We start from the raw sequence: 27,621 nt of genomic DNA, 5'->3' as shown, positions 1-27,621 counted from the left end.
TGATGAAAATGGTTGTGTCGCACTAACTTGCAACTAGGACACGTTCAAGCATCTCACTCGTGCGATAGTAAACAAACGGCGGATTATTATAAATATATTTGTCAAACGATGTAATTGTTAAAGTATTGTTTACTACTTTAACAATTATAGTAATAATATAATAATCACCTGCACATTTCTTTTAGATTTTGTAGTGGAACAACAAACCAAAAGTATAATAACCTAAAAGATAATCTATTCTAGGTCCATCGCAATAATCATCCGACTAGAACAATTTCCGATATCTAATACATTTGTTTAACTTTCTCCAACATATGAGAGATTGAGTATGTATACCAGTCACGTATATTGTTAATTAAATGGAAAATACGAATGTTCGTTTATGTACTAATCTCTTGAATTGTTTATGATTCTTTTTAATTATAACTGATCGTCGACGAAGGGGGAGAATATTGTCGATGCACACGTCTCCAGTTAACTAGCCACCCAAGACTGAGCTAACTAGGTAGCAAACAAACTTGTTTTGAACATCAGACGTAATGGGGGAACAACCGTTAAGGATGTAAGTTACTCTCATTATAAATTCAAGTTCATTCTAGTAATTTATCTTACCCTGGTTTTCAGTAAACGATACCCTAATAAGAAAGTTAGCCATCCAGAGAGTTCGTTTTCTCGTAAAAGAGACTAAGCATTACGGTATAGTACTGTTTGCGCGAGGCTAACTAGTAGAGATGCATGGTCAGTTTAGCGGTCCATGTTCTTGCCTACATTTTCTTTTTCAATACATTCTGAACATAACAAGCTATATTTCCCAAACTCTGTGTAATATATTTTAGCCTCGCATGTGGTGACGTAGAAGGAAGAATAAACGCCGTGTTTAATCGCGTGCGCACTATCCAAAAGAAGAGCGGGCAGTTTGATGTGAGTTGTTGTCCTTACCACGTGTGTGTACATACATACACCTACATAAACATATACATATATCTACAGAGTAGGTACATATTATTATTTTATTTTTTTATGCAGTTGCTGCTTTGTGTTGGAGATTTCTTTGGCTCGTCTCCAGAGGCTCAAGTTGAATGGCAAGAGTACAAGTCTGGCGCAAAGAAAGGTATACTTACAACAACACATTCTTAACCAATTTAAACACCTCCCTCAAATGGTTAGTTAAGCACCTTAGATTAAACTTTATTGTCATTGAACAAGTACAGTACAACAAAACGCAGTTAGCATCTAACCAGAAGTGCAAACTTCAGAGAGAAGCGGTATATACGCATGTGAAGCCGATCCTGACTTGACTGTGGTAACCGGACCAGGTCTAATTCATATTCCATCGGCTGTGTATAGGGTAACCCTAACCCTACACCATTGGTTAAACGCTTATCTAACCTAGTTAAACACCTTCCTATTTTAATATATTGGCTCGTGTCACTTCAATGCAACCACTGTACTGCTTGGGAAACAGTTGAGTATGATTAACAAGAAAGAAAATGAGTTCAAGTTAAAAAGGTTTATTTGTCATTTGCAATAAAAAGTTATGACATTGAAATGCTTGGTTTTCCTACTTCCGACAGTGTAGTTAAAAGTTAAAAAGTAACAGTAATTATAATTTAGAAAAATAACTATATACAAAAACACATCAATAATAATAACTATACAACCATAGTGCAATGTAAAAGTGACGGGTGTGCATGGTGTAAGTGGAAGATGTGCATGATATAAAGTGACAGGTGTGCATGGTGTAAGTGGAAGATGTTCCTGATATAAAGTGACAGGTGTGCATGGTGTAAGTGGAAGATGTGCCTGATATAAAGTGACAGGTGTGCATGGTGTAAGTGGAAGATGTGCATGATATAAAGTGACAGGTGTGCATGGTGTAAGTGGAAGATGTGCATGATATAAAGTGACAGGTGTGCATGGTGTAAGTGGAAGATGTGCATGATATAAAGTGACAGGTGTGCATGGTGTAAGTGGAAGATGTGCATGATATAAAGTGACAGGTGTGCATGGTGTAAGTGGAAGATGTGCATGATATAAAGTGATAGGTGTGCATGGGACTATGGAAGGGAAGAGGTGTTCCCGAGTTGAGCAGCCTCACAGCCTGTGGAAAGAAGCTGTCCTGTAGCCTGTTTGTTTTGGACGGTATACTCCTGTACCTTCTGCCTGACGGCAGCTTGGTAAACAGTCCCTGGCATGGGTGGCTGGAATCTGTAATGATCCGTTTGCTCCTCCTCCTACACCTCTCTGTCTAGAGATCTTGCAGGGATGGCAGGTCAGACCTTGTGATGATCTCTGCTGTTTTAATCACCCTCTGAAGTGATTTGCGGTTGAGGGCGGTGCAGCTGCCATACCAGGCGGTGACACAGCTGGTCAGGTTACTCTCGATAGTGCATCTGTTGAAGTTGGTGAGTATCCTGGAATCCATGCCAAATCTCCTTAATCGGCGTAGGAAGAAGAGCAGTTTTCTGGCCTACTTCACCAAGATGTTAGAGTGATGAGACCAGGTCAAGTCATCGCTGATGTTGACCCTGAGGAACCTGATGTTGTGAACTCTCTCTACTGCAGACCCATTGATGTGTATGGGGGCATGGTCTCCCTGCCGCTGCTTCCTGTGATCAACAATCATCTCCTTCGTTTTGCTGATATTGAGCTGGAGGTTGTTATCCTGACACCACAAAGTCATTAACCTTACTTTGTCTCAATGGGCTGACTCCTCGTTGTCAGAGATCAGACCTATGATGGTGGTGTCGTCAGCAAACTTAACGATGTGTTGGAGACGTGAGTTGCCAGGCAGTCGTGGGTGAAGAGAGAGTACAGGAGCCGGCTCAACACACAGCCCTGGGGGGGGAACCAGTATGAGGCAAGCCTAGTGGGACTGGGCCGGGTGTAGAAGTGATTGTGGTGAATAACAGGGATTTTCCTGCATATAAATCTCAAAGGCGGCTTCCTTCCCAAAATCTTGCACAGCCTCTGTGTGTCGGCATGGTAAAACATAGGTTTGCCCTCATATGCTAAATAGCCTACCAGTGATACACTGCAGCGAATGTGACCATAGGAGGATACATTTTTCATATTGGAAGTGTTGCCAGATGGGTAGGCTTCCCCCGCAATTGGGCTATTTTTAATGGGCTTGGGTGAGTCAATTTAGGTTGTAAAATAGAGCATTTGCGTGGATTTCCTGGTTTACTGTCAGTGATCTGGCAATCTTGCATAGCGGTCCTGACGTCATGGAGATGGGTAACGTCAAGTGGAACCTAGTTTTCTTTTACACCCAAGCATGTCAAAATATTTAAATAAAACTTAAGAACGCCTTAACTACATCCAATCCGAATAACATTTGGTAAAATGTTCTGATGACGACTAGTAGAATCACATATTCTTTTCAAGAATTCACCAGACAGACAAAGATGACTGGTGGGACGATTAGATTAAGGTATGTAGGCTACTGTCCCCAACAACATTTTCTATGCAATATACATGTGCAAAATACATAGGTAAAAAAATATACAAATAACATATTTGAGTCACTAACATTATAAATATATGAATGTGAAGAGGCTGGATGAGTGCAAGCGGCATAGCCAAGTAGCATACAGCTGAAGGAATTCAAGAAAGGGGGAAAATTATGTGGCGTCAAGGCAAGGATGGAGGAAAAAACGCAACAAGGATGTAATATATGGGCCTACAGCTCTGATGCATTTTAAATGCAAGTCAAATTAACAAGAACATAGCATAACAACAAAAATAGACACCAATAATATTGACTGTGATTAATTATAAAGCTTGATTGATAATTTTCTATGTGATTCCTAGATCCTCTTATAAACAGTTTCGATGCTCAATGGCAAAATGTTTTGGGGTGGCTCAGACATAATGATGAGGGAATGATATGCTCTGTGTTTGAGGGCTTAGGAAAATAGCCAAGCAGAAACTATAGTCCTGGATAAGCAGAGGAGAACAAAAAAAAACACGGATAAAATCCTACAAATGTAAAAAAAGATCAAATATGTAACTATGTTAATATATAACTTATTTCTTTGTTGCTATTGTGTTAGGGGAGACATTAGAGTGTGCATTAGCTGCTCAGGTGGACATTGACAACAGGGCAGATTTAACACTTTTTAATAGTTTTCTTTTTAAAAGTGGCCAAATATTATATAAAGTATATCACAGAGGGGTATCCGGTAGAGCACGGTCTAGCTGGGTTGGGGTACCACCTTTTACACATTTTCAGCCAGGAAAAACCCTGAATAAGGGATGTAGTTTGAAGAGCAGCTATTTCTGGGCCAGTGCCAGCTTTGTTGTGGGAAGTAGCCATTACTCTTACTGTGCTAATCAGAAACCATAATAGTGTATGGAATTTCATTTGCATATCAAAAATACACATTTAACATGGTAAATTAAAAACCGATTATATGCTTTCATTATATTTCATTGCATTCACTGTAATCTGCTCTTCCTGAGTGAGACAGAAGTGTTTCAAAACACACAGTATTTCAAGCGATTCATGATGTTAGACATGACGGTTGCAGTTCATCCATCACAAAAAGAACATAAACTGCACTCGGCCCAGCAAAAAGAGAGCCGCAATAGCATAGACTCAGCTGGCAGTGAACTCAGTGTGTGTAGTTCAGGAAGACACTGGTCAACATGACCAGCTTTCAGGACACTTCTCTGTGCGGCTATTAGATTTTGCATGGCACATTTTCCAAACGGCATGGCTCTTATCAAACTGTTTAGTGCCTTTTGTATGCCGTGGGACTTGGTCTAATTATTGGTGGTAAAGTGTTACTAGTCAGCTAGCTAGGTTTTCTAATGCTCGTGGTGCTCTGTACACTTTTTTCCTGTGTCAATTTACGTTTTTACTTTGGAGTGGAAGAGTCAATCAATCAATCAAATTTATTTATAATGCCCTTTTTACAACAGCAGTTTTCACAAAGCGCTTTACAGAGACACCCGACCTTAAACCCCAAGGAGCAAACAACAGTATTGTTGGATTTCAGTGGCTAGGAAAAACTTCCTAAGAAGGCTGAATTTTAGGAAGAAACTTGGACCCAGGCTCAGAGGGGTGACCAGTCCTCTTCTGGCTGTGCCGGGTGAGATATGTAGAGTCCAATTAGAATAATAAATACATTTCTCTGGGCTAAATCCAGAGTCTATTTGATTCTAGACTAGTCCCCCTGGTCATACTTTTGACCAAGGACAGGGACAGCAATGGGCCCCCCAAACCAGGTACTCTGCAGGTGTGGACCAGGACCTCATCTCCTCCTAAAATGTAAAACTGGAGGAGACTGAGAAAAGTTAGAAGTGCATTCCTCATATCCCCCAGCACAATAATATAGCAGCGTAACACCTTGGAACTGAGATGGGGGGGTCCGGCGACACTGTGGCCCTACCCGGGGGAGGCCCCGGACAGGGCCCAACAGGCAGGAAATCAAGGCATCAACCAAAGGGACACCCACCAACCGCAACCCCCCTGAATGAGGGCCGAGTATTGCTAGCGGCGTACAGCCCAATTGCACAAGTGCGCAACAGAGAGAAAACAACAAGCCAGTGACTCTTCCCTCGAAAGGCATTAGAGGGAGGGCATCCCAGTGGCGACAAGAGCCCACCTGGCAAGACCGCAAGGGTGGACAGTATCAAGCCTACTGGTCACCTTCACACCCCCGGGCCAGGCTGCACCTAATTATAAACCGTGCTGGAGAGATGAGTTTTTAGTAGACACTTGAAAGTTTGGACTGAGTTTGCATTTCTAACCTTTATTGGCAGATCATTCCACAGTAGTGGAGCTCCATGTATTGATTTATAGGTTAAAAGTAAAACCTTAAGATCAGCCCTAACCCTAACAGGCAGCCAGTGTAAGGACGCTAGTACTTAGCAATTTGTGTTCAAATTTTTTTGTTCTAGTTCGGATTCTAGCAGCCGTGTGCAGCACTAATTTAGGTTTATTTATTAATTTGTCTGGATAACCAGAGAGAAGAGCATTGCAGTAATCTAGTCTAGAAGTAACGAAAGCATGGATACATTTTTCTGCATCAGTTTTTGATAGAAAGTTTCTAATTTTTGCAATGTTTCGAAGATGAAAATAAGCAACTCTTGAGACATATTTTATATGTTCTTCAAAGGAGAGGTCAGGGTCAAGGGTAACGCCAAGGTTTTTTACAGATTTTTGGGACACGACCATGCAGCCGTCGAGGTTCACAGTGAGATCTGCTAACAACGCTCTTTGTTTCTTGGGTCCTAAAACGAGCATTTCTGTTTTCCTTGAGTTTAAGATCAAAAAGAGTCAAACGGCTGAAGACACAACACTCCTATCTAGCGGTCAGGGGTTAAACAGAATTAAGAAAATCAACAATTAATAAAAGATCGATACAGAGTTTGGTGCTATCCCTGCATTGCAGTTGCCCATGCAGCTTGCACATAGAATTTGCCTTCATTGCACATTTAGAATCGCCACTGTACTTGCATTTTTAGTTGTTTCATACACGTCTACCTCAGGAACCAAATTCTTGCTATCTCTGCATCCTGGTTGCACATGCTACCCTACTCCTTCAATTTGCCTTGATTGCACATCTAGAATGCCATTTAGAATTGCCATTTGTACCCGCACAACTATTTTCCACTTGTAACATACACTATATTTGTACATTTTCTGGCCTCCTTTATTTGCCTTAATTGCACATTTAGTATTACCATTTGTACTGCATTTGCCTTCATTGCATATCAATACATTCCACTTGTTACATAGATATATTTAATACTAGTAAATTAACTGTATTTCCTTGTACTGTACACTCACCTAAAGGATTATTAGGAACACCTGTTCAATTTCTCATTAATGCAATTAACTAATCAACCCCTTAGTGCCAATTGGGCATGGTTTAAATGCCACGGCCTACCTGAGCATTGTTTCTGACCATGTCCATCCCTTTATGACCACCATGTACCCATCCTCTGATGGCTACTTCCAGCAGGATAATGCACCATGTCACAAAGCTCGAATCATTTCAAATGGGTTTCTTGAACATGACAATGAGTTCACTGCACTGAAATGGCCCCCACAGTCACCAGATCTCAACCCAATAGAGCATCTTTGGGATGTGATGGAACGGGAGCTTCGTGCCCTGGATGTGCATCCCACAAATCTCTATCAACTGCAAGATGCTATCCTATCAATATGGGCCAACATTTCTAAAGAATGCTTTCAGCACCTTGTTGAATCAATGCCACGTAGAATTAAGGCAGTTCTGAAGGCGAAAGGGGGTCAAACACAGTATTAGTATGGTGTTCCTAATAATCCTTTAGGTGAATGTATTTGTACTGTTCAATGACAATAAAGTTGAATCTAATCTAAATTGAAGTGTTTTGTCCCTGGCCGATACCTGGTCTCCTGTGTTGGTAAACTGCATCTCTAACCAGTACGCTATTTAACAATGTTAGTCGGTCACTCACGTTTGCTGTTCTTGGGCGACCCCGCTTACAACTTAACAGTTCTTTTTTTTTTCATGGAAACTTGGAAAAATCAAGATAATAAAAATACATGACTCACATAATTTTTATACCATCAAGAAAATATTGCGTTAAAGACTACCTTACCTGTAGTGAGCAGTTAGGGCCATATGTCGTCACAGAAGAAACTAATGGAGCATAGGGGGTTTATCTCATTCATAATGCTAAATCAAAGACAAAAATAAATTATTGGCTTTTTCTTTAACTACTACTTTTACCTAGAAGAGAATCTACCTAATTTCATAGTGGTGTTTAATGTGAGGAATTCCTGTGTGTTGTGGCAGCTCCCATCCACACCTACATCCTGGGGGCTGCCAGCCAAGAGACTCTCCGTTTTTTCCCCAGTGCTGATGGCTGTGAGCTGGCTGACAACATCACCTACCTGGGTAAGACTGACCAATTAAAAACAGAATGTACTGTGCAAAATCTAATTCTAATATTTATTTGAAAATAGTACAATACATGCTCATTTTGAATTTGATGCCAGCAACCCGTTTCAAAAGAGTTGGGAGAGGGGCGTGTTTACCACCGAGTTGCATCACCGCCTCTTAACAATACGTTTGGGAACTGCAGCCCTGGTGGGGTGTTTCCCGGTCTGCAGGGGTCAGTACCTATCAAACGTGGTCCAAGGAAGGAAAAGCAGTGAACCGGTGACAGGGTCATGGATGGCCAAGGCTCATTGATGCACGTGGGGAGTGAAGGCTGACCCGTGTGGTCCGATCCAACAGACGAGCTACTGTAACTCCGATTGAGATAGAGTTAATGCTGGTACTGAAAGAAAGGTGTCAGAACACACAGTGCATCGCAGTTTGTTGCATATGGGGCTGTGTAGCCACAGACCCGTCAGGGGGCCCATGCTGACCCCTGTTCTGCCGAAAGCACCTATAATGGGCACGTTGGCATCAGAACTGGACCATGGACCAATGGAAGAAGGTGGCCTGGTCTGATGAATCACGTTTCCTTTTACATCATGTGGATGGCTGGGTGCGTGTGCATCACTTACCTGGAGAACACATGGCACCAGGATGCACTATGGGAAGGAGGCAAGCCGGTGGAGGCATTGTGATACTTTGGGCAATGTTCTGCTGGGAAACCTTGGGTCCTGCTATTCATGTGGATGTTACTTTGACACATACCACCTACCTAAGCATTGTTGCAGACCATGTGCACCCTTTCATGGCAACGGTATTCCCTGATGGCATTGGCCTCTTTCAGCAGGATAATGCGCCCTGCCACAGAGCAAAAATGGTTCAGGAATGGTTTGAGGAACATGAGTTTTGTGTTAATTTGGCCTACAAATTCCCCAAACGTTTGGGAACTGAGGAGAGCGGTTGCTGTTGTTTAGAAAGTGAGATGTTGTCCTGTTATTGCTGGATACGGGATCTCAGCTGCTCAACAGTTCAGGGTGTCCTTTGACATGTTTTTCGTTTCATAATGTGCCAAATGTTTTCAACGGATGAGCATCCCAACTTTTTTGGAAACAGGGTTGTATGTTTTTGTCTCATGGTGCCTCCTACCTGTCTTAATCAAAATATTCTAGCCCATAACAACTGTGTGTGTGTCAGGTCGTCGTGGTGTGTTTACAGGGGCATCAGGCTTGCAGATCGCATATGTCAGTGGCCGTGAGGGACACCAGGACCCCGCGCCAGCACACTGTTTCTCCCCTAAAGACCTGACACAGCTGGTGGAGCCGCTGCATAGCAACAACAAGTTCAGAGGAGTCGACATCCTGCTGACATCAGAGTGGCCCCGCGGAGTCTGGCAGTACGCCAACAGCCCTGTAGGAACCTTTGAATACCCTTTATGTAACCAAACTACCCTCACCCCACTACCATCTAACTACTGTCACCAGACCCTCCCCAACCTACCCTGACCAGACACCCCCAACTACCTTCACCACACCCCACTACCATAGAACTACCCTCACCAGACCCCCCCAAACTACCCTGACCAGACACCCCAAACTACCCTGACCAGACACCCCCAAATACCTTCACCACACCCCACTACCATAGAACTACCCTCACCAGACCCCCCCAAACTACCCTGACCAGACACCCCAAACTACCCTGACCAGACACCCCCAACTACCCTCACCACACCCCACTACCATAGAACTACTGTCACCAAACCCCCCCCCAAACTACCCTCACCAGACACCCCAAACTACCCTCACCAGACACCCCAAACTACCCTCACCAGACACCCCAAACTACCCTCACCACACCCCACTACCACAGAACTACCGTCAGCACACCCCCACAAACTACCCTCACCAGGCACCCCAAACTACCATGACCAAACACCCCCAACTACCCTCACCACACCCCCCTACCATCTAACTACCGTCACCAGACCCCACTACCATCTAACTACCGTCACCAGACCTCCCCAAACTACCCTGACCAGACTTTGACTACTTTGACCAGTCAAACATGTTGTGTTGACCTCACTGAACAATCTGGTTTGTTTTTAACTTTCTCAGGAAGTCAACACTAAGTTCTGTGGTACAAACTCCATCGCCCACCTGGCTAACAAGCTGAAACCGCGTTACCACTTTGCTGCTATAGAGGGTGTGTACTATGAGAGGCTGCCCTACAGGTATCCAACACATTCTTTTTCTCTGGGTCTCTAACTCACTATCCTTGTGGGAAGTATTCCCTTTCAATATTTTTGTCTTTCATTTACATTAAGTAGTTCTTTCTTAAACCTAAAATATATATATATTCCTCATGGGGACTGGCAATCTGTTAAGTTGTCTTTGTTTTACTTAGGTTTTTAGAGAGAATTTTCAACTACAACTTTGCACAGCAGGCCTACTCTAGTTTAACTACAACATGTCTACTCTACTTTAACTACAACATGTCTACTCTAGTTTAACTGTGGACAACAGGTCCTATTGTAGTTAAACTAGGGACACCAGGCTAACCCTTACCTTAATACCTGACCCTAAACCAAACCCTAAACTAACCAGAATTCTTAACCTCTAAGCCAGATATTGACTTTTTCCTAGTGAGTGCTGGAATTTAAACACACACCCCACCACACCAACCAGTGTATGTGTAGATATTCCCACTCCATTTTTTCATTGTACCCCTAATCAGGGACTTGGCCTTCTGTTCTGCGACATCATTTGTTGCTCCACCAGGTGTCCCCGGTCTGAATAAGTTCCTGATTAAGGTGTTGCGATGAAAACAAGGAGTGGAACTGGCTTGGAGGGACAGATTTGAAAACCACGGCTGTAGACCAGTGCTTCTTAATCCTGATCCTCAGTACCCAAAGGGGTGCATGATTTTGTTTTTGCCTTAGCACTCACACACCTGATAAAAATGAAAGACTTGGTGACAGGTTGATTACGTCAATCAGGTGTGTGAGTGGTAGGGCAACATCTGAATCAGGTGTGTGAGTGGTAGGGCAACATTTGAATCAGGTGTGTGAGTGGTAGGGCAACATTTGAATCAGGTGTGTGAGTGGTAGGGCAACATTTGAATCAGGTGTGTGAGTGGTAGGGCAACATTTGAATCAGGTGTGTGAGTGGTAGGGCAACATCTGAATCAGGTCTGTGAGTGGTAGGGCAACATTTGAATCAGGTCTGTGAGTGGTAGGGCAACATTTGAATCAGGTCTGTGAATGGTAGGGCAACATTTGAATCAGGTCTGTGAGTGGTAGGGCAACATCTGAATCAGGTCTGTGAGTGGTAGGGTAACATCTGAATCAGGTCTGTGAGTGGTAGGGTAACATTTGAATCAGGTCTGTGAGTGGTAGGGCAACATTTGAATCAGGTCTGTGAGTGGTAGGGCAACATTTGAATCAGGTCTGTGAATGGTAGGGCAACATTTGAATCAGGTCTGTGAGTGGTAGGGCAACATCTGAATCAGGTCTGTGAGTGGTAGGGTAACATCTGAATCAGGTCTGTGAGTGGTAGGGTAACATTTGAATCAGGTCTGTGAGTGGTAGGGCAACATTTGAATCCGGTCTGTGAGTGGTAGGGCAACATTTGAATCAGGTGTGTGAGTGGTAGGGCAACATTTGAATCAGGTGTGTGAGTGGTAGGATAACATTTGAATCAGGTGTGTGAGTGGTAGGATAACATTTGAATCAGGTGTGTGAGTGGTAGGATAACATTTGAATCAGGTCTGTGAGTGGTAGGGTGGCAGTCATGGTAGACTAACCATTGTTCAACTGTGTGTAGGAACCATGTGGTTCTTCAGGAGAACACACAGCATGTCAGTAGATTCATCGCCCTGGCAACCGTCAACAACTCAGAGAAAAGAAAGGTGAGATGGACTACTCTGGTCACATGATCACTGTGTACCAACGCCTACACTGGTCACATGATCACTGTGCGCCAACCCCTACACTGGTCACATGATCACCGTGTGCCAACGCCTACACTGGTCACATGATCACTTTGTGTACCAACACCTAGTGATGGCCATACGAGACTTCATTACGGTTCTTCTAGCAGCAGGATATTATGCTAGTAGCACTGGCTCAGATTTTCTTTTTCAAAGTAGAAGCCACGATTGAAATGTATTAGGGAATATAGTTGGCAATCTAGTCTGTATATTTTATTTTTAATGTCCATTCCAATATTGTTTTTTTCCAATATTGTAAATATTTTTTACAGACTATATTATTAACTATATTTCTGTATACCTTTCAGTGATGGCTTTTATTGTGATAAAGAAAATCTGAGTGCTGCCAGCATAATATCCTGCTTCTAAAATAACGCTACTGAAGCCTTGTATGGCCATCACTATCTACACTGGTCACATGATCACTGTGTGTACCTACACCTCCTCTGGTCACATGATCACTGTGTGTACCTACACCTCCTCTGGTCACATGATCACTGTGTGTACCTACACCTCCTCTGGTCACATGATCACTGTGTGTACCTACACCTCCTCTGGTCACATGATCACTGTGTGTACCTACACCTCCTCTGGTCGCAATTGCCTCATTCAAATGTCTGAGCTCTTCTAAAAACACACTCTTAAAAAATTATTAACTGTTTTAGAAGTGACCTCACACTGTCTCAGACATATCTGCAACAACAATTCAACCCTGTCCCAGTGGATAGGGGTTAAAGGTCACAGGAGTGTTCAATATTGTAACTATGTGTTTATCTGTAGTACCTGTATGCCTTTAACATCGTCCCGATGAAGAGTATGGAAATATCAGAGTTGATCAAACAGCCTCAGGATGTCACTGAAAACCCATACCGGAGGATGGCCCGGGAAAAGCCTGGGCCTGGCCCACCTGACCCGGTATGTACGCACGCACGCATGCACGCACACAATATTAATTTGAGAGACAATCTCAAATTAATATTAGGGACAACCAGCCATCCTAGTCATAGTCAGTACATGTAATAATTAGTGGGACAGCTAAGAGACAGAGGTGGTAGCTCCTCTTGCTGCTTTGTAGCATCATCATGGTGTTTTAGTGAATGAGAGCTTTAGCTTGAAGCCAGCAGAATTCTGGAGGGTAAACAATCCTTACATTACAGACACATGGGGGACCTGAGGACAAGGGGGACATGGGTGACTTGAGGACTCTGGTGACATGGGAGACCTGAGGACTCTGGTGACATGGGAGAACTGAGGACTCGGGTGACATGAGGACACGGGGGACACAGGGGAGACCTGAGGACACGGGGGGCGGGGGAGACCTGAGGACACGGGAGAACTTGGAAAGTGAACACCAGAAAGCCACAGCCTAAGTTGCAGGTGTCTTTATAAACCTGCTAAAAAAAAAGGAAAGGTTCACCACTTTTCCTTCCTTGGACCACTTTTGATAGGTACTGACCTCTGCAGATTGGGAACACCACACAAGTGCTGCTGTTTTGGGGATGCTCTGACCCAGTCATCTAGCCATCACAATTTGGCCCTGGTCAAAGTCACTCAGATCCTTATGCCTGTCCATTTTTCCTGCTTCTAACACATCAGCTTTGAGGACCTAATGTTCACTTACTGCTTAATATATCTCACCCACTGACAGGTGCCATGATAACAAGATTATCACTGTTATTCACTTCACCTGTCAGTGGTCATAATGGTATGGCTCGGAGTATATACCACTGTAAAATTATCCTTTGGCAGGAGGTCAGGAAGTGCAGCTCCGTTTCCACCTCATTTTGTGCTGCACATAGACTGGCTTCTGGGCAACCAGGTCTGCCTAGGGTGACCTTTCCAGGACAGTCCTTGATTGGTTCAGATCTTATCTAGATGGGCGGAGTTACTTTGTCACCATTGGTAATCATGAATCTGATAGGGTGGCTATGACATGTGGAGTTCCACAGGGATCAGTTCTCGGACCGCTTCTGTTCAATCTCTATATGCTACCTCTGGGCCAAATTCTACAGAACAACAACATTAACTACCACAGCTATGCCGATGATACTCAAATATATATGGCTCTTGAACCATGTGACAACAGCTCAATAGACTCACTGTGTCACTGTATAGAGCACATAAATACCTGGATGAACAAAAATTGTCTATAATTAAACCAAGATAAAACTGAGATTATTGTGTTTGGCAACAAAAATAAAAGAACAAGTATTAGTAAAGAGCTGGATTCTCTGGCCCTTAAAACCAGGGATCAAGTGCATAATCTTGGTGTTTTGATTGACTCATACCTCACATTTAACAGTCATATCAAAGCGGTCACCAAAACAGCATTCTATCATCTAAAAAGTATAGCCAGAATCAAAGGCTTGTCCCAAAAAGACCAAGCGAAGCTCATCCATGCTTTTATCTCTAGTAGAGTTGACTGCTGTAATGGCCTCTTAACTGGACTCCCCAAAAAGACTGTAAAACAGCTGCAACTCATTCAGAATGCTGCTGCTAGAATGTTAACCAGGACCAAGAGAACAGAGCACATCACTCTGGTTCTTAAATCTTTGCATTGGCTTCCAGTCAGTAACAGAATAGATTTTAAAGTGGTGCTTTTAGTTTATAAATTTCTGAATGGTTTAGGACCCGAATACATTTCTGATATGTTTGCAGAATATAAACCGAGCAGGACTATTAGATCCATGAACACAGGTCAGCTAGTAGAGCCCAGAGTCCAAACTAATCATGGAGAAGCTGCGTTTAGCACTTATGCTGTACAAAACTGGAATAAACTACCTGAAGATCTTAGACGTGCCCCAAACATATCCATTTTTAAGTCCAGGTTAAAAACACAGGCTGTAAAGCCTTGCAGCTTTACAGCTTCCTCATGGAATCTACTACGGAATCTACCAGTTATGTTTTTAAACTTAACCTCACTGTTTAGCCTTATAGATTCCCACTTTTAATCTTTATATGTTTTCTTATTGTATTTTTTAAATTATGATATTCATTTGCTTTCATGTTTTCATTTGAGTATTTGTTTTTGTTATTGTTTTCATATTTTTTTCTTTGTAAAGCGCATTGAATTGCTTCAATGTATGAATTGTGCTATATAAATAAACTTGCCTGCTTGCTTTCTATATCAAGGCCATGTTCACTGAGTCTGGACATAGTGAAGGTTTTCTAAATTTGGGTCTGATACACTTGTCAGACATTCACTTTGTACTCCGTTTAGGGCAAGGTAGCGGTCCAATTAGCTTTTTTGCAAAAAAAACTTCTTTCTTCAGTGTATCAAATAGTTATTGGATTTCTCATTTGGTTGGGTCTGACTGTGCTGCTCTTCTGGGGCTCTGTGGGGTCAGTTTGTGTTTGTCAACAGAACCTGATAACCTGCTGAAATAACTTTCTGTAGGTTCACCTCTCTGTAGATAGAGTTCATAACAAAACATTTATCTTGTTCTTTCTCTTAGTGGTTTGTTCTTTCTCTTAGTGGTTTGTTCTTTCTCTTAGTGGTTTGTTCTTTCTCTTAGTGGTTTGTTCTTTCTCTTAGTGGTTTGTTCTTTCTCTTAGTGGTTTGTTCTTTCTCTTAGTGGTTTGTTCTTTCTCTTAGTGGTTTGTTCTTTCTCTTAGTGGTTTGTTCTTTCTCTTAGTGGTTTGTTCTTTCTTTAAGGAGACGGCATCGCAGTTCTTCTTTGACCTCGGCAGTAAGCAGCATGGAGGGGGGTGTGGCCAAGGAGGGCGTGGCAGGAAGAGGCCCTCAGATGGAGAATTTGACAGGCAGCGTCAAGGACAACCTTGGGATTCAGAAAAGCCCAAACAACCCCGCAGGCCCGGTAAATATTTCTCTGTGTCCCTCTGTCTCTATGTCTCTCTCTCCCTTCTGTCTCTCTCTCCCTTCTGTCTCTCTCTCCCTTCTGTCTCTCTCTCCCTTCTGTCTCTCTCTCCCTTCTGTCTCTCTCTCCCTTCTGTCTCTCTCTCCCTTCTGTCTCTCTCTCCCTTCTGTCTCTCTCTCCCTTCTGTCTCTGTGTCTGTCTCTCCCCCTCTGTCTGTCTCTCTCCCTCTGTCTGTCGCGCATGCTGGGAGGTTGGGGTTTGAGTTTTGGAGGTGGCTGTGTGGTGAGAGGGCCTAGTTTCTTTTTTAAGGTTGTTTTTGTATGATTTTTTTCCAATTTGTAAGGTGCCTTAAAATGTTGCTTCATACCAGATTAGCAGGTAGCTCTTGGAGGGGAAGGGGGAAGTTTGATTGGGTTTTGACGGTATGGCAGCCGCAATGGTTTGAGGCGATGTCGCTTAGGCACGGTTTCAGGTGTGTACCGGTGGATGGAGTTAGAGTTGAGGAGGTGTTGCTGGCCGTTGGCAAACAGGGAGGTGCTGAACATATTCACTCTGCGTCCAGAATGAACAAAGCAGTTGTTGTGTTTATGAAGAAAGCAGCCTTGGTAGGTACGCTGATTGCTAGTGGGCTTTTTGTTAGAAATGAATTGTTGTTTGTTTTGCCTCTTTCTACACCTTCGACTAGGGTTGTTGTGGCGAATTTGCCGTCGTTCATTACGGATGAGCAGATCCGAAAGGAGCTGGTTCGGTTTGGTAAAGTGGCTAGCGGTTTTCACGTCCTGTCGGCGGGGTTTCGGGCAGAATCAGTGAAGCATGTTGTCTCGTTTCGTAGGCAGGTGTTTGTTTCTTAACAATGCGGATCAGCGGCTCAATGTCTCTTTTAAGATCCGTCACGGGGATGGCGTGTACGCAGGCTTTGCTAGTACAGACAGTCTGCGTTGTTTTGAATGTGGTGATCTGGGGCATAAGAAGTTTGCGTGTCCACACAGGACTCAAGGACTGGGAGAGCAGCCGCCCGTGGCAGAGTGTCCAACCGGTAGGTAGGGAGGGGGTTCTCCCTGTTGTGGCTGGTTGTAGCTCCGCGGTAGGTAGGGAGGGGGATCTCCCTGTTGTGGCTGGTTGTAGCTCCGCGGTAGGTAGGGAGGGGGTTCTGCCTGTTGTGGCTGGTTGTAGCTCCGGTTTGGGACAGCAGGCCGGGAGGGGTCGTGGTGCCCAGGAGAGTGTGGCTGGGTTGAGTGATGGTGTGCAGCCCACGGTGTTAGTTGGTGTTGTTGATGATACAGAGGTTGTGGTATCGGTGGATAGTGCGGTTGCAGTGGAGAAGGTTGTGGTGGGAGATTCTCCTGTGAGGACTGTTGGGAATGAAGGGAGTGGTGTGGTGGTGGACGCTGTGTTAGTGGAGGGTGTGAGTGAGGGGGGCCTTCACAAGCCAGTTGGTGGTGTTGTGGAGCGGATCGCTCCAAGGAGGAAAAAGGTTGTGAAGAAAGGTGTGGTGGAGTAGGTGTTGGCGTCCCTGGGTATTTCACCTGACATTGGGGAGCAGGGCCTGGGTAAGAAAAGGGTGCAGGTCAGTACAGTGTTGGGTCAGGGAGAAGAGGAGGTAGGGGAATCTGGTGAAGGGGAGTGTGAGGAGATGTCCTTCTCTGACTGCTCTCTGAGTTCAGTGCTACCAGCCAGTCAGGTTGCAGCCCTACTTAAACGGTAAGGGAGCTGTCTGAGTTTATGACTGATACTAAGGGTAAGAAGAAGGTAGTTCTGGAGTCCCATTTTCCTGACTCTGTGAGATTTGTGAGGTCAGTGCAAAAGGCTATGAGGACTGAGGGCCTGGGTGTCCTCTCACCTAAGAAACGTTTCCGGTTGAAGAAATGGATCACTGCGATGCGTAAGGGCTTGCCTTCTGATACAGCTTAAATGGCTTGGTTTCTTCCAACATGTTGGTGTTTTGGTTCTCACTACTGGGGTTTGTATTTGCTCCTTTTCCTCTCTTTTTTCATGGAGGCTCTGCGGGTTGGCTCTCTTAATATAAATGGCGCCAGAGACCAGGGAACGAGGGGTCTGTTGTGGGAGTATGTCAACCATAAACATATAGATGTCCTGTTTTTACAGGAGACCCACTCTGATGTTGTAAATGAGGTGGATTGGGGGCTCTGGTGGAAGGGGGCACAGGTGCTGAGCCATGGTACCAACAGTAGTGCAGGGGGGCTGAGCCATGGTACCAACAGTAGTGCAGGGGGGCTGAGCCATGGTACCAACAGTAGTGCAGGGGGGCTGAGCCATGGTACCAACAGTAGTGCAGGGGGGCTGAGCCATGGTACCAACAGTAGTGCAGGGGTGGCAGTATTGTTCTCCTTTGGTCTGGGCGTCAATATTACATCGTCAAAGGAATTGTGTGGCGGCAGGTTGTTGGTTGTTAAGGCAGAGATTGAGAATGTGTTGTTTGTTTTTATAAATGTGTATGCACCCAGTACAGGGCGGGAGCGGGGAGTCTTTTTTGGGTGCTTACGCAAAGAGCTGGCACTGATAGAACAGGCTGAGGTGCTGGTTTTAGGGGGGGATTGGAACAGCACTATTGATTTTACCAGGGAACAGAATGATGAGGAGACACATCCAGTCTCTGCAGGGGTGCTGAATGATGTATTGATTCAGTATGACTTGGTGGATGTTTGGAGAACTCTCCATCCAACCATCAGACAGTATACCTGGGTGAAGGTAATTGTTGGGAGGGTTAAGTGCCTCTCGCCTGGATCGTATTTATATGTTCAGGCACCAGAGCAATAGGCTGGTGTCGGCCTCCATTCTCCCAGTTGGGTTTTTTGCTCTAGTTTTCTTACATTTTGGGGGAGTTGGGTGCAGCGGAAGGATGATTCTCTTAGTCTGTGGTGGGATGTTGGGAAGGCACAGATTCAGCTTTTTTGTCAACAATTTACAGCTTTTTCCTCAGCTGAATCTAGGAGAGTGTTGGGGAAGCTTGAACAGAACCTAAGTGAGGCGGAGGCTGAGTTGCTTGGGCAAAACGGTGGGGGGCTGGTTCCAAACCTGCCTGAATTGCGTAGGGATCTGGGTGCTTTTTTTTCAGCTGAAAGCAAAGGGGGCACTTGTAAGAGCCAAGTTTTCTATGTTGAATGAGATGGATGCTCCCAGCTCCTTTTTTGGCTTGGAAAAACAGAGTGGAGAAAGGAAGCGTATGAACTGTTTACTTATGGCTGATGGTCAGGTGTCTTCTGTTGTGGGGGAGATGCAGGAGCGAGCTGTGGAGTTTTATTCTGATTTATTTAGGGCTGAAATGTGTGATCCTGCATGTTCCCAAGAATTGCTTCCGGACCTTCCCACACTGTCACAGTCACAGAGGAGTGACATGGATGTTCCTCTGACATTGGGTGAACTGGAATGACATGGATGTTCCTCTGACATTGGGTGAACTGGAGGCCGCTGTCACCCAGATGAACTCCGACCGTGCTCCAGGACTGGATGGATTGCCACTTGAATTTTATAAGACATTCTGGGGCCTCATTGGTGGAGATTTATGTTGTGTTTTACATGAGTGTGTCAGGGTTGGGGAGTTGCCATTGAGCTGCCGTTGGGCAGTTTTGACTCTCCTCCCAAAGGAAGGGGACTTGAGCCTTGCTTTGTGGGGACTATAAGATCCTTGCTAAGGTCCTCACCAATCGGCTTAAATCCCTACTGGACTCTATTGTACATGTGGACCAAACTTACTTTGTGCCAGGTCGCACTATCACAGACAATCTGTTTTTGATCAGGGATGTGTTGGATTTGTCAGGTCTTCGAAGGTGGCCTTTGGACTGGTTTGACAGGGTGGATCACATATATTTTATTTAGGGGGTTGTCTGCTTTTGGGTGTGGGGAGCGTTTTTTGTCCTGGGTTAAAATGTTGTATGCTGGGGCTTCTTGTCTGGTGAAGGTGGGAGGGGGGCTCAGTAGGCCAGTCCAGGTGGGGAGGGGCATACGTCAGGGTTGTCCTCTATCTGGGCAGTTATACACTCTTGCTATTGTGGCCTTTTTGGGTCTGTTATGCAGGAGACTGCAGGGAGTGGCCTTGCCAGGTATGGGGTTGAGGGCAGGTTTGGTGATGTCTGCCTGCGCTGATGATGTCTCAGTCCTGTTGAAGGATGACCAGGATGTCCTGGCATTGGACTAATGTTTAAGGGTGTATGAGGGGGCATCATCTGCCAGGTTGAACTGGGGTAAGAGTGGAGCATTGCTGTGTGGGGCATGGGGGGACAGGGTACCTCCTGGGATTCCTGGGGGGTTGAACTGGGGTAAGAGTGGAGCATTGCTGTGTGGGGCATGGGGGGACAGGGTACCTCCTGGGCTTCCTGGGGGGTTGAACTGGGGTAAGAGTGGAGCTTTGCTGTGTGGGGCATGGGGGGACAGGGTACCTCCTGGGCTTCCTGGGGGGTTGGAATGAGGTAAGGAAGGGCTTAGATTTTTGGGGTGTATTTGGGATCAGAGTGTTGGGTCACAAAGAACTGGCAGGGGGGGTCTCAGGCGGTGGTGTCTAGGCTGACGAGGTGGAGGTGGCTCCTCTCCCAGGTGTCATACCGAGGACGGGTGCTGATCATCAACCTGGTGGCGTCCTCCCTGTTCTTAACCCCCCTGCCGGGCAGCTGCGGACTTACAGCGTCGCTGGTGGACTTCTTCTGGTCTGGACATCATTGGCTGTTTTGTTTTTACCAGTCCGGGAGGGCGGTCAGGGCCTGGTGGACCTTGAGAGCAGGGTGGCACCCTTTCGACTTAAAGCAGCACAGAGACTGTTGTATCAAACAGGTGTCAGTTGGAGGGGACCGGCTTGTGCTCTGTTGAGGAGGGCCTGGATCAGCTCTTCCTCATGAGACTGCAGGGGCTGAAGCTGTCTGGGGTCTCAGACTTGTATTATACAGTTCTGAAGGCCTGGGGATTGCTGAAGTTCGTGCGTGAGGACGGAGTGATACCTGGACCTTGGGTGTGGAAGGAACCCACTACCACTACAGGTGATGGCAGAGAAAGGGGACTGGCAGGGGGGTCAGGGGGACATATTGTCTTTTAGTTCTCCTGAACTGGGTGATTTTGCAGAGGTGGGGAGCAAGGGTTTGTACTCCCTCTGTGTGAAGGTCAGGCACATTAGGGAGTTGGAGGGTGTTAGGGGCCACCAATGGCAGGGGGTTCTGGGCTCTGATGGCCTGGCTGGGTATAGGTGGAGGGTGCTCTACAAACTCCCAGCTCCCAAACGGTCTGGTGACCTCCAGTGGAGGGTTTTACATGGGGCCCTGGCCACCAATAGCTGGTTGACTCCAGTTGACCCTGGGCTTGGGGAAGGCTGTCCTTTTTGTATGATGGCTGAGACTGTCCAACATGTCTTCTCTGTATGTGCTAAATTGATGCAGTTGATGTCATTGTTGGAATCTGTTTATGAGGTTGGGGGAGTTGTTTTGTTTAGAGATGTTTGTGATGGGACCTCGGTATTCAAGGGAGGAGAAGAGGAAATGTGTTTTGTTGAATTTTTGGTTTGCCCAAGCTAAATTGTCTGTTTGGTTGACAAGGAGGAACCGGGTCATGGGGTTAGGGGTTACTGACCCGGTGTTATTTAGGGGGATGGTCTCTGCACGCCTTAGGGTCGAGTTAGAATTTTACAAACTTGTAGACAGTGTTGAACTATTTGAGGAGGTTTGGGGACTTGGGGGGGCTGTTTGTGTGGTTGGACAAGGGGGCTTTGAGGTCCAATTGTGATTGGGGTTTGATGTATGTATTTGTGTGTGGTGTAAGATGAATTTGTGGGAGGTGTAGCAGCACACCAAGTGTTTTTATGGGGGTTGGGTTGTGTGTGTGCTGGGAGTGGGTGGGCATTTCTTAATGTAATGTAATGTAGTCTTATTAAAGAAGGATCAAAAATCTCTGCGTCTCCCTCTTTCTCTCTGTGTGTCTGTCTGTCTGTCTGTGTGTGTGTCTGTCACACTCTCACCCTGTCTCTCCTTCTCTCTGATTGGTCCAGCTCAGCCCAGCGGTCCGTGTTGGTTCTGTCTGGCCAGTCCTCAGGTTGAGAAACACCTGGTCATCAGCATTGGCACACATGTGAGTTTAGACACGTTGTTTAAAGACAGCCTTTTACTGGGGGGCTATTCTACATTTAATAGTATGAAGGCATCCATGTTTATATTGGGGTTTACAGACCTCTGATGTCTTTCCTCAGTGCTACATGGCCTTAGCCAAGGGCAGTCTGACCCCCCAGCATGTCCTGGTTCTACCTATTGGTCACTACCAGTCTGTGGTTGAGCTCAGTTCTGATGTGGTTGAAGAACTGGACAGATACAAGAAGGCTGTCAGAACCTTCTATAAGAGTAAAGGACAGCGCTGTGTTCTGTTTGAGAGGAATTACCGCAGCCAACATCTACAGCTACAGGTAGTCACACACACACAGATGTACATGCAAACACGCAGATACACACATGTAGTCTCCAGAAGGTAAGTAAAAGAAGGCTGTGGTAACGTACACAGATACACACAAACATACACCAGTGTTCCTGTTTAAAAATGTGGCGTTTCCACAGTGCTCTGAATGTCCAATCACCTCAATGTGTTCTTCTCAGGTGGTCCCGGTACCAGAGAACAAGTGTACATCTGAAGACATTAAAGAAGCCTTCATGGTTCATGCCCAGGAACAGAACATGGAGCTGATGGAGATCCCACAACACACCGACCTGAAACAGGTAGGCGCACACTCACACACTCTCACACGCACTGCTAGTTGAGCAAAATGCTAACCCTACCCTACATCATAGTAACATAACCAATGCTGTTAACTCCCTGGGCCGTTCTTGATGATGCTACATCAACACACAGAGACATGACTAATACTTTATCGCTTTGTTTAGTGAAAGACGTGTTTTTATCACAGTGTCACCTGCCAAAAGGCAGCTTTGAGGCCTGATGCTCTGGATAGGCAGGTATTCCTATTCCCATCAAGAAACTTGTGAAGTGCTCTTCTGCAGTAGTCACAAGGTGTAGTGTACTGAGAAATGTTCATAATTTTTGTATAGTTTTTCCGGACTGCATACTTGGAGCCAACCAAGAAGAGCGAGTGTCTCTTATTGAGTGACTGACGGACTGACTACCCCTTGTTAAATAGCGTAGTGGTTAGAGACACGGACTGCCATGCAGGGGACCGGTATTCAAGCCTCTCCGCAGTCAAAGCAAATTATGCATTAAGATTTGTTCAGGATAGTCAAAAACTATGCTGACTGCAACCTTCAGTAGCTACGTTATAGTAAGCCTTAAATAAAACTGTTTATGGTAATATTGCCACAATTGCATCCATGCATGCTTTTTGGGGTAATAGGCTATAGATAACAACCCCTTGGGCAGTTAAAGAGGGGGTTTTCCACAATGATCTTTTCAATTGATGAAAAAGTCAGTTATGTTCACATATTGATAGTTATTGTATCAATGTCATTCATGAATGAAAGATCTTCAGTCTCGCTAGAACTTGCTCAATTCTTATGACTATTCCAAGTAGTAAGTTAGTAGATATTAGTGAGCCTAATACTGGCTGGTAAAACGGCCAGTTGCAAAAGCCATATTTCATCAATGCTATTTGTGGTTGAAATAAACTTAATAAGAAGCATGGTGTCTAGCGCAATATTCCACATTGGTGTGATGTTAATGCATGACAAAATGATCTAATGTCGAGACGCTATACCGACTCTTGGCACACACAGGTTAGTGTCGTAGTGGTTAAAGACACAACATCTCACATTGGAGACCCCGGTTTGAATCCAGCGAGGGCAACAACTTTCATCCCTTCTTATGGCGGGTTGACCGAACTAGGTTTTCCTGCATCCTCTTCTCCCTCAACCTAGCGCTGCTTCTTATCTCTCCCTAGAAGAGACTTGATTAAGTGCTTCCTGTTTGGTTTAAATGGAAATATGTTCTCATTGGGGTGTTGACCCCATGCTAGGAAATGAGGATAAAGTTAGGCAATGATGAGGATAATGATAGATGTGATGCTACATGCTAACTGTGTTAGGCAGCGATGAGGATAATGCTAGATGTGTTGATGCTACATGCTAACTGTGTTAGGCAGCAATGAGGATAATGCTAGATTTGATTATGCTAAGCTAGCTCTGTTGCTGGATGTTGATGATAATGATGTTGATGGGTTAAGTGAATGTATGTGTCTATCAGATTGCTCCTCCAGGCACACCGTACTTCTATGTAGAGCTGGACTCTGGAGAAAAACTCTTCTACCGTATTCAGAAAAACTTCCCTCTGCAGTTTGGCAGGTACATACTTAAAAAATACACGCATGTTTGTTTTTCTATCCTTGTGTGTACCTGAAGCATAACCCTGTAATCCATGTTCCCTATTCCTTAAATCTTACCCTAAAATTAACCTTGAGAACGTAACCTTATGCCTACAATTTACCTTGCTCTAATGCCTAACCCTAAACTGAACCTGGCTCTAATGCCTAACCCTAACTACTAACAAGTAATGCCTGAGCTGCAAATCAAATATTCCAGGTCCCCCCCAACCCACTATCAAAAGGTGCACGATATCCATGCCTCATTTACTCTGCCTTGACCAACTGCTCACTCACACACCAAACTTGGCCACTCATAAACTGCCTTTCCCGCTCTTACCAGATGAAATCCTGCAGCTATTGATGGCTGGCCGCCCAGCATTACACCCTCTAGACCCTCTTGTCCCCTCCTTTGTTCTCCAGACCATCTCTGGAGACCTTCTCCCATTCCTCACCTCCTTTATCAACACTTCCCTGAACATTGGCTCTGTCCCAGTGGACCCCTCTGAAAACTACCGCCCTGTATTCTTCCTGTCTTTTCTTTTCAAGATATTTGTCTCCATCAAACTCTCTTCCTCTCAGAACAATCTCCTCGACCCTAACCAGTCTTCAGGATTCAGAATAGACCACTCTACCGAGGCTGCTTTTCTGTATGTAGCTCTTCACACTGCATAACTGTCCTTCCCTCCTACCCTTTACCCTGCCTCTTACTACCGGTGTTTCCGAAGCCTCTGTATTTGTCCCTCTTGTCTTCTTACACCAAGTTTCTTGACTGAGCTGCTCTTCTTTTGCGGTAATGCCTGTCCGCTCCAGGACACATCCATCATGGTGGACAACCACACAATGTACTCCTCCCAAAGTCCAAAGAACCTTGTAGTGATCCTTTTCTACTCCCAAAATCCAAAGAACCTTCTTGGGGCTCCCGGCTTGTGCTACCAAACCCTGGAACAGAAGGCAGCGGCCTGTTTGGTGTTCAACCCAAGTTCTCCCATGTCACCTTGCTTTCTCCCACTCTACACTGGCTTCCAGTTGATGTTTTAATCCGCTTCAAGGCTGTTGTTCTTGCCTACAAAGCTACAAGAGGATCTTCTCCTCACTACCGTCAGGACACGCTCACACCCTACATTCCTCCCCTCAGGACACGCTCACACCCTACATCCCTCCCCTCAGGACACGCTCAAACCCTACATCCCTCCCTTCAGGACACGCTCACACCCTACATCCCTCCCTTCAGGACACGCTCACACCCTACATCCCTCCCTTCAGGACACGCTCACACCCTACATCCCTCCCTTCAGGACACGCTCACACCCTACATCCCTCCCTTCAGGACACGCTCAAACCCTACCTCCCTCCCTTCAGGACACGCTCACACTCTACATCCCTCCCTTCAGGACACGCTCAAACCCTACATCCCTCCCTTCAGGACACGCTCACACTCTACATCCCTCCCTTCAGGACACGCTAAAACCCTACATCCCTCCCTTCAGGACACGCTCACACCCTACATCCCTCCCTTCAGGACACGCTCAAACCCTACATCCCTCCCTTCAGGACACGCTCAAACCCTACATCCCTCCCTTCAGGACACGCTCAAACCCTACATCACTACCTTGCCCTACATCCCAACCTCCCTACCCTGGCTCTTTGTTCAGCTGGCATCTCAATGTTGAAACCAGCTTTCCCTGGAGGCCAGTATAGCTGAGACTCTACCTTCAGAAACATTAAAAAAAATTTTTTTTCATAGAGTCCTTGAAATACTTCCAATCCAATCACCTCTGCCTGTTGTCTTTTGTATATTTAAATATTGATATGGTGTTCTTTCCAGCATTTGCCGATAACAAATTCATTGATTAGACTGCCCTTACCACTAAACTCTGGGGTTATTTCAGCTTGTTCTTTTACAATGCACTTACTATAAGTCGCTCTGGATTATCGAGTCTACTGAATTATGAACATTTTAATATAGTTATGAGACCTGGATCACAAACATAGAAAATGTGGTATAAACTAGAGCCACTTACTAACCTGTCTTTCTGTGTGCCCGTCTGTCTGTCTGTGTGCCCGTCTGTCTGTCTGTGTGCCCGTCTGTCTGTCTGTGTGCCCGTCTGTCTGTCTGTGTGCCCGTCTGTCTGTCTGTGTGCCCGTCTGTCTGTCTGTGTGCCCGTCTGTCTGTCTGTGTGCCCGTCTGTCTGTCTGTGTGCCCGTCTGTCTGTCTGTGTGCCCGTCTGTCTGTCTGTGTGCCTGTTTGCGCGTGTGTGTGCGCGTGTGTGTGTGCGCGTGTGTGTGCGCGTGCGTGTGCGCGTGCGTGTGCGCGTGCGTGTGTGCGTGCGTGCGTGTGTGTAGGGAGGTGTTGGCCAGTGAGGCGTTGCTGAACATTCCTGAGAGGGCCGACTGGAGGGAGTGTAAACAGAGCCGCGAGGAGGAGGACAGTCTGAGTAAACAACTAAGAGACGACTTCCAACCATACGACTTTGCCTTGGAAGACTAAACACACCCACTAAACACACAACCACCCAGGTGATGCTGCCAGCTATGGGGGCTATGAGACTCCTGTTTTAACTTCAAAACAGTAATCTGACATTCAATACAGATTATAAAATGTTAAGGCGTTTCGATGTTGTTTTCTTTTTTTACCAAGTCCCTGATTAAAATCCTTTTATTGTGTTTGTAGTTTTGTTTTGAATGTTGATTTCTTTCCTCCTGAATGCTTTACCAACCTGTGTTATTAGTTATAACCCATCTATGTTACACCCCAGCTACATCACAGGTTGTAAAGGAAATTGTTGGTCTTGAGTCTGAAGTTCTACTGAAGTCTTTTTAATTTTTAAATACACATGGGACAATTGAGTAATCAAATGATTTGTGTTCAACAGGCTAGTTTTGTGGGTTCTCTGGGCAACACCCCTAAAACCATCAAACCTATAAATGGCCTTCTTAGAGCCCACTGCCCTGCTCGTTACAGACATTACTGCCAACTTAATGTAAAGGAGGGATGACATCAGAAGATTCTTTGGTTCTTAATTTCAGTTGTTTTGTTACGGCCCAGCTACATCACAGCCATTGGTTGGTGGTATGTTACAGCCCAGCTACATCACAGCCATTGGTTGGTGCTATGTTACGGCCCAGCTACATCACAGCCATTGGTTGGTGCTATGTTACGGCCCAGCTACATCACAGCCATTGGTTGGTGCTATGTTACGGCCAAGCTACATCACAGCCATTGTTTGTTGCTATGTTACGGCCCAGCTACATCACAGCCATTGTTTGTTGCTATGTTACGGCCCAGCTACATCACAGCCATTGTTTGTTGCTATGTTACAGCCCAGCTAAATCACAGCCATTGTTTGTTGCTATGTTACAGCCCAGCTACATCACAGCCATTGTTTGTTGCTATGTTATGGCCCAGCTACATCACAGCCATTGTTTGTTGCTATGTTACAGCTCAGCTACATCACAGCCATTTGTTGTTGCTATGTTACGGCCCAGCTACATCACATCCATTGGTTGGTGCCACTGGAGTTGTTACTCTGTAGAGCTGCTGGGAGTCCTCAATCTGATTGATACTGACCAGCAGAGGCCTGCATGGTTATGTTATTCTGTAGAAGTAAACTACCATTTCTACTGGGCAGTTCTCGCAAAGAGG

General features: G+C 45.3%; 1 protein-coding gene across 2 annotated transcripts; it reads left to right on the top strand.

Annotated features, from left to right (window-relative positions):
* Positions 1-426: 426 nt before the first annotated feature.
* On the top strand, positions 427-26,648 carry cwf19l1 (CWF19 like cell cycle control factor 1). 2 transcript variants are annotated; one of them, XM_013137324.4, is made up of 14 exons: positions 427-562; positions 837-921; positions 1,027-1,111; positions 7,794-7,895; positions 9,075-9,289; positions 9,995-10,110; positions 11,702-11,786; positions 12,648-12,782; positions 15,523-15,685; positions 21,672-21,751; positions 21,870-22,079; positions 22,267-22,386; positions 23,861-23,958; positions 26,322-26,648. In XM_013137324.4, exons 1-14 carry the CDS (start codon positions 540-542, stop codon positions 26,464-26,466), a joined length of 1,662 nt encoding a protein of 553 aa, XP_012992778.2. In that variant the 5' UTR covers positions 427-539; the 3' UTR covers positions 26,467-26,648. The 2 variants fall into 2 exon arrangements, with proteins under 2 accessions (XP_012992778.2, XP_019908907.2); XM_020053348.3 differs by having other exon boundaries at positions 443-562; positions 15,526-15,685.
* The last annotated feature ends 973 nt before the right edge of the window (positions 26,649-27,621 follow it).

This window comes from Esox lucius, chromosome 14 (assembly GCF_011004845.1).
Source record: "Esox lucius isolate fEsoLuc1 chromosome 14, fEsoLuc1.pri, whole genome shotgun sequence".
NCBI classification, from domain to species: Eukaryota; Metazoa; Chordata; class Actinopteri; order Esociformes; family Esocidae; genus Esox; species Esox lucius.
This window is presented reverse-complemented; position numbering and strand designations above follow the sequence as displayed.